At 43.2% G+C, this 11,954-nt stretch overlaps 1 protein-coding gene across 1 annotated transcript in view; it reads left to right on the top strand.

The window, feature by feature from the left end:
- ZCCHC14 (zinc finger CCHC-type containing 14) overlaps positions 1–11,954 on the top strand; it is a 95,853-nt gene that overhangs the window by 66,015 nt on the left and 17,884 nt on the right. The window contains exon 3 of the mRNA XM_004377745.2: positions 2,362–2,435. Within this exon, the coding sequence (XP_004377802.2) occupies positions 2,362–2,435 (74 nt within the window). The remainder of the gene's footprint in view (positions 1–2,361; positions 2,436–11,954) is intronic.

The following is an 11,954-nucleotide window of genomic DNA, read 5'->3' as shown; positions in this document are numbered from 1 at the left end:
GAAATGTAAACATTTAAAATTAAAAAAAAAAAAAAAAAAGTTAACCATGAAAAAATAATAGAAAGTTAGATGTTAATAGTGGTTGGCTGTGTGCACCCTTCCTTCTCAAGGAAGGAAGAAAGAAAGCATGATATTCTGTTCATTTCAGGCGGGCACCATGTGTTTGCACCCTGTATGTCTTCAAGGCTGATTCTTAAATCACTCCTCACAAGATTGTGATTGCAGCCTCGAATGACAGATGTCCTTTCTGCCCTATGACCTACTGGCCAAAGTGGTCACATGCTATGCCCACTTTGAGGAGAGTGGGGAAGCCCAGGGCAAGGAGGAGGACCAGGCCAGGTGAGAGCCTTGGTGTTGTCCTCAGAGCAGATGAGGCCAGGATGGCTGCCTTGGGTGTTGAGTGTACCCCTTCTGTCAGGTTGTCTTCCCTCCTCAGCAATTGGCTCTAGCTGCTCTTCCCGCCCTTATTCCAGGTGGTGTGGTGAGGAAGAGCCACTTGGGTGGGACAGTCCTCACCTCTCGGGTCTGATTCGGGATTTTCATCCCTTTCGCCTGAACCTAGTCACAGCTGCAAGGGAGACTGGGAAATGTGATGCCCAGCTAAATCTTCTGTCACTAGCGACAAGTGGTTCTGGGGCGAGCAGTCAGTTGTTTCTGCCATAGCATTCCTTTTTGTTCTACAAGGGTTTACCTGTTTTAGTGACACCTTGTATTCAGTTACTGACTTTCTCATTCCTTTCCTGCTTCTGTCACTGTCTTATATTTTGAAAGTGTAGGTGAACATAAGTATCTTGTGTGTTTAATGTCATTTATTAGCAAAGGTCATTGTTAATACATTTCAGCAAATTCAGTAAAACAATATAGATCAAGATGGACAGCTCAGGTATGACATCTGACGTGTGTTGTATGTTTCTTCATGCCCGCGTGTGTCCAGTGTCTGCTCTGTGCCCGGCTCTGTGCTGAAGTTGAGGGACACACTGAGAGACAGCCAGGGCTGAGTAGGGGCCTCAGTGAGTGTGAGTGTTCATCTTTGTTTAGCTAGTGCACGGTCTCCACCTTCTAGGGGCTCACAACATAGCACACTGGACTTTAGAGTGAGTTTCGCAATGGAAGTCGCCTGGGAAGGAGGAGCCCGGCCCACTGGGTGTGAAGGCAGTGGCACCCTCGTCCATCTCTCTGCACTCACAGATAGTTTTCTTTAAGAGCCTGCTGAAAGAATCCTGCAGCGAATTAGCTTGTTCCTGTTACAGTGCATCTCTTTTAAACACTCGTGATTAATGTTGCTTAATTCAGGCTCATTTTCTGTTGTGTTTAAATAAATTAAACTGGATAGTGTCTTTTCAATTTTATTCTCTCACTTTTTTCCTTCTAGCCACCTTCTAAAGATTTAAAAGATAAGTTAGTTTAGTGTTACTTAGAATAAATTTTGGTTTACGGTAGATGTGAGTTAAGCTTTGTGTTTAGCTAGCTTTCCATGTATATATTGTATATATTCTATTAAATTGCCTTCTTAAAATTGGTGCTTTTTGTTTGTATCTTGTGTGACTACTCTCTGACAATCCTTATGATCTTTAGAGGCAGTGTTAGTAGTCTGTTGTTTCTTTATAACCGGTGTCCTGATCACCCCTATCCTTCCCCTGTCATAGAAGGGAGAGCATATATTCTAATGACAGGAAGACACAAATAATAGACTGCCTGGGTGACTGTGCTTTGAGAAATAGCATTTAAAACAATCGCAGTTGAGTGCGTTGAGCATTCCAAACCCAAAACCATTGCCGGTGAATCGATGCCATCTCATGGGGACCCTGTAGGACAGAGTAGAACTGCCAATAGCGTTTCCAAGGCTGTAATCTTACAGAAGCAGACTGCCACGTCTTTCTCCTGCGGAGTGGCTGGTGGGTTCGAACCGTCGACCTTTCTGTTAGCAGCCAAGCACTTAATCACTTGCGCTGCCAGGGCTTCTTTCGTTGAGCATTAGTGTTTTATAAATCAGAACTGATTCATAACCTTTGAGGGTTAGCACAGAGACCCAATTATAATCGGAGTTAGTACTCTTGTGCATTCAAGTAAACTTCAGTTCTATTTTCAAGTACTGTTTTTTTCTCTTTTCTCTTCTGTGGTTTGTTTTTTTGCTTGTGTCTTCTATTTACTTATAAATTTACTACCAGACCTAAATGTTAGCCTTCTTCCTTCCTGCTAAGTTTCTGACTCTAGATAAGGGCAAGGGCACTACAGACGTGACTGAACAACACCAAGTGCGACAGCCTTGTGTGAAAACTGCTGAAGTGTCAAATGCCAAATAACTACATATACCTCAAGATTTTATTTCATTTTTATAATTTTGTTTTTTTACTTTTACAGTGAGTGTTGAAAAGATAGACCTGAAAGGATTATCACACAAAAAAAATGAAAGAAATGTTGAATGTTCCTTTGAGGTAAGATGCTAAGTTTTTTTTTTTTTTTTTTTTCTTTTTGCTCTCTCTCCTCTAAGGAGTAGGAAGAAAATATTTACCACCAATAGATGCTGTTATTTAACAGATGTGCCTGTTTGCCAAGCCCTGTGTTGGTGCTGTGGGAGATAGGCAAGTGGGCCTGGGTCCCACTGGCAGCCAAGCTCCACACTGGGGGTGGTCAGGTTCTGGCCTGGGGGGCTGCTCCCTCCCTGCACCTACAAGGGGAAGGGGTGTGTGGGCTCTGGAACAGCCTGGCATTAAGGATTTCTGTTCTCTCTCTCCTTTTATGAGCTCTGTGACCTAGGACAGTGCCTGAACTCTCCATGCCCAATGTCTCCATGTGTTTTAAAAACAAAAAAACAAAAAAAAAAAACCCTTTCTGTCGAGTCGATTCCAACTCATAGCAACTGCCCAAAGGGTTTCCAAGGAGCGGCTGTTGGATTTGAACTGCCAGCCTTTTGGTTAGCAACCAGACACTTAACCACTGAGCCACCAGGGCTCCCCACTTATAAAGGAGGATATTAAATGAAACAGCCATACAAAGCACTTAGCATAGTGTCTGGAGTTTGGTACCTGCCTAAAAGCTGAGCTGCTCCTCTTCTCATGCACACACTAGATGGCAAAACCTCCTGGGCCTGTGCAGTGAGAGACTCCACACTGACAAGTCTGTGCAGTGAGGGCCTTGTGGGCCTCCAGGCTGACGCGCCTGTGCAGTGAGGGCCTCCACACTGATGTGCCTGTGCAGTGAGGGCCTCCACTCTGACGCACCTGTGCAGTGAAGGCCTCCAGGCCAATATGCCCAGTTGCTGTTCGTTGGTCATTGAAGGTAGATGACGTGAAGCATCATGAAAATTGAGACATTCTGCATGTTAGAGTTAAGATCAGAGCTGCACAGTAACGGTGGCTTTACACAACATAAAAGGCCACTTCTCTCTCACATCAGAGTCTACAAGGAGGTGGCCCAGGGCAGCTGTGCTCCCTAAAAACCTAGGGGCCCAGGCTTCCTCCGGTGACTGCTTTGACATCCCTAGGATGTGGCCCTCATTCTCTCATGGTATAAGGTGGCAGCTGGGGCTCTGGTCTTGGCGTTTTTGTATCCCAAGCAGCAAGATTCAGGATGTAGGAGGGTAGGGGAAAGGCAACTGTTTATATTTCTTTTAAACGATGTTACTGGAAGCAGCCACTAGACAGTGCCACTTATTAATGGCCAGAACTTAGTTTTTCATCCCACTTGGCTGCAGAAGAGGCTGAGGAATGTGTTCTGACTGGTGTGTCCCAACTCACAATCAAGGGTTCTCTCACATGCCCGTCATGCTATGTTAGGTTCTCCTTTGACCCGGATGCGTTATTGAAGCCTGGTTGATAATGAAAATCTGCTCCCAGAGTTATTGGGGCATGCTCTTGGGAATAAAAAAGCTGGTTAGTATCTACTCTGTATACTATGTGCAGTTTTACTCATTTTTCAAAGAATGTAGCTACATCAAAATACTTTAAATACTTTTACCACTAAAAGGATAAAGTCTTCATTTGATTTGGGACGTACTGCATTTTGAGAATCAGTTGTTAAGCTTTAGATTTGTTTTTTCAAAGTGTAAGAAAAAGGCTAGATTACCTTAGATTGGAAGTTGTTGAAAAAGTACCTGGGGAGGCTTGTAACCGTAGTGCCTGGGTCTCAGCAACCTCAGAGTCTTCTGGATCCCAGTGTCTTCAAGGTTGTCCTGTACAGCAGGTCTCACAGGTGTTCTCAGAAATGCCACAGTGGCGCTCTTAACCCCGTGAGCTGGCCACAATCCAAGTAACCTGGGTGCCTTGTGGCCTCTGCAGAAGCAATTGTACCTTACTCCTTCCTGTCGTTAGTTATCTCCATCTTACAGTCAGCATCCTCAGAGAGGGGCTGATGGGGAGTCAGCTTCAGCCTCCATTGGGGAGTGCTTATTCAGAAAAGTGTGATCGAGGCTTTTCAGGAGTGGCTGGCTTTACTTACATCGATTTGATGACAGTGGACTTTGATTTGGCCGCTATTCTCAGTCCAAGTGTTTGTGACAAGGAACTCAGGGTCATCAGTGTGAGATGTGGTAACTTTGTACCACATGACTCTTGACAGCCTTTTTCTAAAGCAATGAGCTGTGGCAAACATACTCTCCTTTGAGGAGGAGGGAGCTGGGACCAGGAAGGGTAGGAGCAGCAGGTTGGCAGGGGCAGACACAAGGCTCCGAGTCCTCAGAAAGCAAACTAACAACTCAGAAGAAACCTGTAGCCCCAGGCCTCATGGTAGGTCTGAGCTTGCTGCATTAGTGTAGAGACTCCTGCTTGCATTAACAGTGACAACTGTCACAAGGGCCAGATGCTCAGATTAAGATGTTTTCTACCCCAAACAGTTACACTGCAGTGTTTTAGCATTTAAAGGAAAAGCTTCAATTATGTGGAAAGTTTGCTTTTCCTGGTGTGATAACTAGTAAGGTATTCTTGTGCTTAGGGCATTGATAATCCTTCACTACCCAACGGTCCAACTAGTTTTTCTTTTGGGGTGTTAGCTTGATATGCCCAAGATACTTGCAGCCAAAACTGCATTTGTTGAGTGGTAACTCAAGGCACAGAGAAAGGATATGATTAGTATTTTTAAATCTGTCTTCTTTATAGAAGTTGTGCCCATTTGCACAGCTTGAACTGTATGTGTGTTAGGTCACTGCTGCTGACTTGTGCCTGCCTGCCCACTCTTAAATAAGCGGCCGCTTGTAGGGTGTTTTAGCCACACGTATATCACATAAGAGCTCCTGGCAGTTAACTGTGGCGGTTCATACCTAGCAGATGTCAGCTTCTGTAGTCTTGTAAAGCAAGTAAGCTGGGCGGCTAGCAAGCAGAGAAGATAATCTAACATACCTTTCAACACACCCAACTTCCATCTTGAGTGCTCCCCCACATCCTCTTCAGCTACCACTCTACTGTTCTCTTCCCACTCATACCACATTTTTCAAAATGGTTGTCTAAAATTGCTCTCTCCCGTTCCTCTCCCACTCTTTCTTGCCAAACCACCCTGGCTGTTATTCCTACAAGTTTATATAAGTCACTCTCATCAACATCCCCAGTGATCCCTGTGTTACTAAATCCACTGGGTGGTCTTCAGTCCTCGTCTTATTCGACCTCTTAGCAGCAACTGACACTATTGAATGCTCATTCCTTCTGAAAATTCTCTTCTTCTGACTTCTTGTCTGCTTTCTCACAGCCTGCTTTTTCATTGAGGCTCACCCTCGTTTACCTGGTTCTCGATTGTTAGAATGGTTGGCAATTCCTCAGAACCTGGATCTAGACCCTCTCATCTCTACTCTTTCCCAGGGTTGTCTCCATAGGTTCAGAAAAAGCATTTGATAAAACTCCACATCCATTCTGGATAAAACCTCTCAGTAGACTAGGAATAGAAGGAAACTTGCTCCACTTGAGAAAGGGCCTCTACAAAAACCTCACATAATAGTGAGAGACAGAGCGCATTTCCCCCCAAGTTTGGGAACAAGGCAAGGATGTCTGCTCTTAGCAGTCATATTCAGCATCACCTTGGAGGTTCCAGCCAGTGCAGTAAGGGGAGGAGAAATAAAAGACACATACAGACTGGAAAGGAAGATACCAAACTGTCTGTACTCGCAGATGATTGACTACATAGAAAATCTCCAAAAATGTACAAAAAAGCTACTAGAACTAATAAATTAGTTTAGCCAGGTCACATGATACAAGGTCTGTATACAAATTAGTTGTATTTCTCTGTACTAGAAATGAACAGTAGAAAAACCTAAACCATGAAGTGAGGTATAAACGTAATAAAATATTTGTAATGTTAATATACTTGAAACTATAAAATAACGATGAAATCAAAGAAGACTTAACTAAGTAGATATACTGTGGTGCTAACTTGATGTTATTGGGTTGGATAACGGTATTGCTAAGACGTCCATTGTCCCCAAACCCATCTCTGGATTTAAAGCAAATGTGATAAAAATCCCAGTGGGGAATTTTTCTTTTTTTTTTTTTAGAAATCAGATTGATTCTAAAATTTATAGAGAAAGAACTAGAGTAGCAAAACCCATTCTGAGAAGAAGAAAAAAATTAGGAGACTCACACTACCTAACTTCAAAAATAAACAAGTTACACTAATCAAGACACTATGGTGTTGGTGGAAAGAGAGCCCTGTAAACCAATGGAACAGAACAGATAACTCAGAATTAGATCCCAGCTCTCAAAACTCAGTAATAAGAAAACAACCCAATAAAAAATGGGTAAAATATTTGAATAGACACTTCACCAAGAAAGCTATATGGATGGCAATTAAGCATATGAAAAGATGTTCAACATCATTAGTTGTCAGGAAAATACAAATTAAAGCCACAGTGAGATGCTACCACACCCAGTTAGAATGGCTAAAAAATTAAAAAATTGCCCGTACCAAGTGTTGGTGGGTATGTGGAAGACCTGGGGCTCTCATGTACTGCTGGTGGGAATGGAAAGTAGCATAGGAATAAGTAGCTACTATGCTATGACCAAAACAGCAGCTTCCTAGGAGTATTTTCTGTACCTAAGATGTGAGAGTCCATTGATAACAGTGTAGGACAATTTAGGGGAACATTTTCTGAAAGGCTTCACTTTTATGGGAGAAAGAAAATCACTTCTCCCATACCCCACCAATTTTTTTCAGCCTGATTGACCTTTTGTTTTAATTTTTATGTATCATTGTTTTCCAGGATAAAAGGAAAGGTTACTCTTTCCTAGGAAGATGTAAGTAACTGGATTAAGATGATAACAGGATTTATAAAGTGACTGCAGATAGGAGTTTGAGTTTCTATTCATTCCCAAGGAGTTTGGTTTTGTTTGTGCTAAAATTGTAATTGCTAGTTACCAGTTACTGAAGAAATCAAATCGGTAACTCTGGAAGCAGGTTCCAGATTTTACCAGTTTTGTTACTTGTAGCTTTTTCAAATTCACTGTTGAGAAATTGGAGTATCTTAAACTTTTTTTTAATTAAAGAAGTTTCTTTCTTATTACACATTAAAAAAAAAACACAAGGTTACCTAAACCTTGAAACACCTGTTAGATTATAGAGTTTTGTTGACTTAAAAAGAACTAGAAAACAATACAAAAAACAACTATTGTACCATTCTTCCTTAAAAACTCAGACACTACATTTGTTTTAGTGCCATATCTTTTCTTTAAAGTTTATTATCTCAAAACCATCTCAACTGTTCTGAATATCTCATCACTGTTAGCAAACGATGAGTCCTGGTGGTTATTTTTAATGTAGTCTACATTTTTGTCAGATACACGTGTGCATAGTTTAAAGAGCCCACTGGAAGACACTGCCCACAGTAGCAGGGCCCTGCTCCTGTGGTGCTTCCCGCGATACTCAGAGCCTGGCCCTAATCAGATCAGGGTTTGGTGTTGGCATTGGTATGACTGTGAACGCTGTCCATAGCTGAGCCACAAGGTATGTTTTTACTACTTTTCCGTTCGTGCCTACATTTTGTTTTCTCTGGAGTCGTCTCTGTTTTTCATTTGCTTAGTGACAAGTACTGTTCGACCCCTGCATTGTCTATGGCTGTCTAGACTCCTCTGTGGCATTGGGATAGGCCAGCAGTCTGTCCGCATGGCCCCTTCGGAGTTTTGCCTCCTGGAGCCTTCTGGCCTGCTCCACCCTGGACGTGATTGATAGTCTTCACACCTGGGACACATGTGTGCACAGGCTCTCATCTTGGGGTCTCCCCTCATCATCACCCTGCAGGTCTTTCCTCTCTCCTGACTTGGATTCCCTGTTCTTGGATTGGATGACATCTTTTTTCTTGGGTTATTCCCTTGTTTTGGTGGAGTACTTGCTCTGGTACCCTTCGTAGAAAGGGTACTGGGGACATATGTGCTGTGAGACTTCTATGTCTGGAAGTGTCCTTATCCATCGACCCTGACATTCGATGAATATCTATCTACCCTGATGTGATTGATAACACGGTATAAAATTTCGCAGCTCTGGGCTTCTCTCAAGGTGGGGAGAAGGAGGGCCACCCAGCTTCCAGAATCAGGGTGGGGCTCTGACTGCTTCCAGGGCACCTGCTGAACCAGTCCTCTGTTCTAGTCTCATCGTCACCTTGCTCAGGCTCACCAGGTGCTGCCACAGTGCAGACCCACTGCGCTCGCCACCCTCATCCCAGGAGTGGGTCAGCCCTAGGCGGATCTGTACTTCCACAGCTCCTGCTCGGCCTCCTTGCCCTGAGTTTACACTTCTCAGATATCCCTGAGTATCACTTTTGTGAGGTTTACAAAGTGGCTGGAGTTCAGTGCATGGTTCCAGTCTACCCTCTGTACCAGAAGTCTAGCTGGGTTCCCATGAGGGATGCTGCCCCTGAGGCTGGGGGGCAGGGGATCTCTGTCCAGAACAAGCCTAGAGTTTAGTCTGGCATTAACCATTTCTTTCTTTATTCCTCTGAATGTATATGCCATTTGGTGGATGTAGTCTTTCAGGGAAAAATATAAAAATTTTTTGTAGTTAGATAAAACTATACCGCCTAAATGCATTAACCTAAAGAATGTACCAAGTAAAAGTTTTCAGCCTGCCTCTCATGATTTGCCTCTGTCTTTGGTCATGATCTTTGAAGGTGGTTTTTGTTCAGTAGTATATATTAACACACTTAACATTAAATATCAAGATTAGTCCCAGTAATAAAATGCAGAAGCCATTTCTGCCTCAGAAAAGTAGCTTAATACAGTGTTTTTAAGCAACACTAATTCTGAAGGATAATAGCAACTGTTATTTAAAAAATCTCTCTTGAAATAAGCAGTGAGAATTCTCAGTTCGTTCACTTAACACGTAAGCATCCACGTCTGATGAAAACGCTGCTCTCTATTGTCAGCTGCTCAGACCATTTCAGTATGCACACATGCGGTGGAGTCCCCAAGGGAGGTACTGGAGATAGGTGACATGTCTGCATTCTCTAGAGCAGTGCCTCTCAAACTCTGTGAGGAAAGACCAGGATTTGGTTTGGTTTTTAAATTTCTAACCCATGGAGAACGGACACTTAGAACATACGATAAGCAGTGGATAAACAGTATGCTTGGATGTTGGAGCAGTATCAAATTGCTCTGAAAGTCTCTAGGTGATCTCAGTTTCTGTATCTACCTCATTGCACTGAGAGCCAAATCGTTTGCAAAGTGTAACGGTGCTGAATTCAGCCTAGAAGTGGGCTCTTGGTTTCCAGTTCTTGCTTTATACCTGCTTAGGTTGAAATACCAACTTCAGTTGGAAAGCAGTAAAAGAAAAACATCAGGAACAACCAACTTAGGATACTCTTAAATACTTAAAGAACATAATTGTCAGTGAAGACATTGTGTTTCAACGTAAAGCGACCCGTTCATGGTGTACTTATTGTTTGGGTGTTGGATTTCATCTTATAGTTGGGTTAGGATGCATTCATGTGGTATGAATGTGGAAGAAAAGAAACAAGTCAAAATGGGAATCAGGCTTTGCTCAAAGCATGAGTTGTATGGAAAACAGAAGTTTTTCTTTATGTATTTTACTTTGAAACACACATGTCAGCAGTGCTTTGGGTGGAAGATCTTAAAGACCAGAATTGTTCTCACTTTTAATCGTAGGTGTTAATACTGTCGTATGTGCGTAGCGGTTTATTAACCATTCCTCCAAACTTCTTTTTAGTGTTGTTACAGGATTTGAGTTTTTCAGACAGAAAAGCAATTTTGATGTTTTTATTTAGGAGTAGATAAGAGTTGGGTGGTAAGGCACCTTTGTAGTAACAGTCCATCCAAGAGTGGCCAGTCCGTTCTGATGGGCATTGGAAGTTGAGAGGTGAAAAAGATGGGCCTCCTCAGCTGGCTTGTATTTGATGGGAGCTCAATACAGCCGACCCATTAGCAGTCACTCTGTGGTGTGACAGCTACTGAACCAGGAAAGCAGTAAGTGTGAATCTCAGCAGACATGGCTGAGCCATTCCAGGCCGAGGGGGACAGAGGCTTCTGGAAGCACATGTCATGGGGGCATTTTTCAGCAGATGGGGCCTGGGGGGACAGGTGTCATCCTTGATATCTCCAAGTGCTAATTGCTCTAAATCAGTATACACCCACTCCTCACTTATTGACATGGTTAGGTTCCAAAGATCAGGTCATTATGCAATAATCAGCATTATGCGAAAATAGAGGATGACCACATCAGATGACAAAATTAGAGGATGACTACATCATTATATAACGGCCATCCCGCTGAGAATCATGGCCCAGCCAAGTTGACACATAACCTTTATCACCACAGCCAGCATTACTCTCGCCTCACACCTTGGCTTTCGTTACTGCCAGATGTACGTCGTTAATGCGCAAAATAGTTGGATAGTAGATTTTTTACTGTTGCCATAAATGCGAAGTGTTGGATAACGAGATAGTTGATAAGTGAGGAGCAGGTGTAAATAGAATGGTCTCTTTTGGGGTAATAAAATACATTTGCTCATTTTATTTCCTGGCATAAAATCCTCCAGTGGCTTCCCTTGAACTTTTGGGAACATTCCATGATTTAACCCCTCCTAATCTGGCCCCTGCCTGCCTCTCATGTATGTAACCTGTTTCCTCTGCCCGTCTTACTCAGTTCATGGACTTCGTACCTGCCCTTCCCAGCTGAGCTCATGCTGTTCTCAAAGCAGAAAACTCTCGTGGAAAAGTACTCTCTCCCCTTCTCTCACTCATACTTATTTGGCACCTCACGTAGTAAACATTGTGATCAGCACTGGGAGAAAATGGAGAAAAAAAGACATAGCCCCTCCCCCAGGAAGCTCACAGTCCACTGGGGAGATGGACGTTTATGAAGTAATGAAGTACAATTACCAACAGAAGTAAAAGTGCTGGGAATCAAAAATGGATGCTGTGATCCAGTCTTTGGTGTACCAGGCTTTGTAGAACTTCTTCCAGAAAGCCCTTTCTGATACTCTCTCCCTGGATTCCCTCTTCCCACCCCTTCTCATGTGATTTTCCCTGCTGTTCCTCTCCTAGTACCAAAGATTTACTCATAGGCACCCCCGTGGATTGGTCAGTGGATTCCTGAGGGCAGGGGCCTTGTCTCATTTGTCAGTGTATCCAGAGCACCTACCCCATAATGGGCACCTAGCATGTGGATGAGTGGGCTGATTTGTGATGATTCTGTGATTTTGCACCCAAAGTCGTGTGCTTCTCTAAGGAGAGGAGGTCCCCGGAGGACAGTGTGCTCTGGCACACACAGTTATAACTGGCAACACTTTCTAGAACTTTGAGGAGTGAGCTTTAGACTCTATGCTTGAGTAATTTGGTGGTATTTGAAGAATTGCACCCAACAGGAAGTTGAGCATTAATGGACTTGAGTTGTATGAATGTTCCTTTTTAACAAGTCAAGGGTGTATAAACGCTCCCTTCTCAAGGTGCACAGTGCTCACTAAACCTGCACCAGCTAATAAATGAGACGTATGCTGTGGGTTCAGTATGTGGTGTCTGTTTTTAAGG

This window comes from Trichechus manatus, unplaced genomic scaffold, assembly GCF_000243295.1.
Source record: "Trichechus manatus latirostris isolate Lorelei unplaced genomic scaffold, TriManLat1.0 scaffold00053, whole genome shotgun sequence".
NCBI lineage: Eukaryota > Metazoa > Chordata > Mammalia > Sirenia > Trichechidae > Trichechus > Trichechus manatus.
This window is presented reverse-complemented; position numbering and strand designations above follow the sequence as displayed.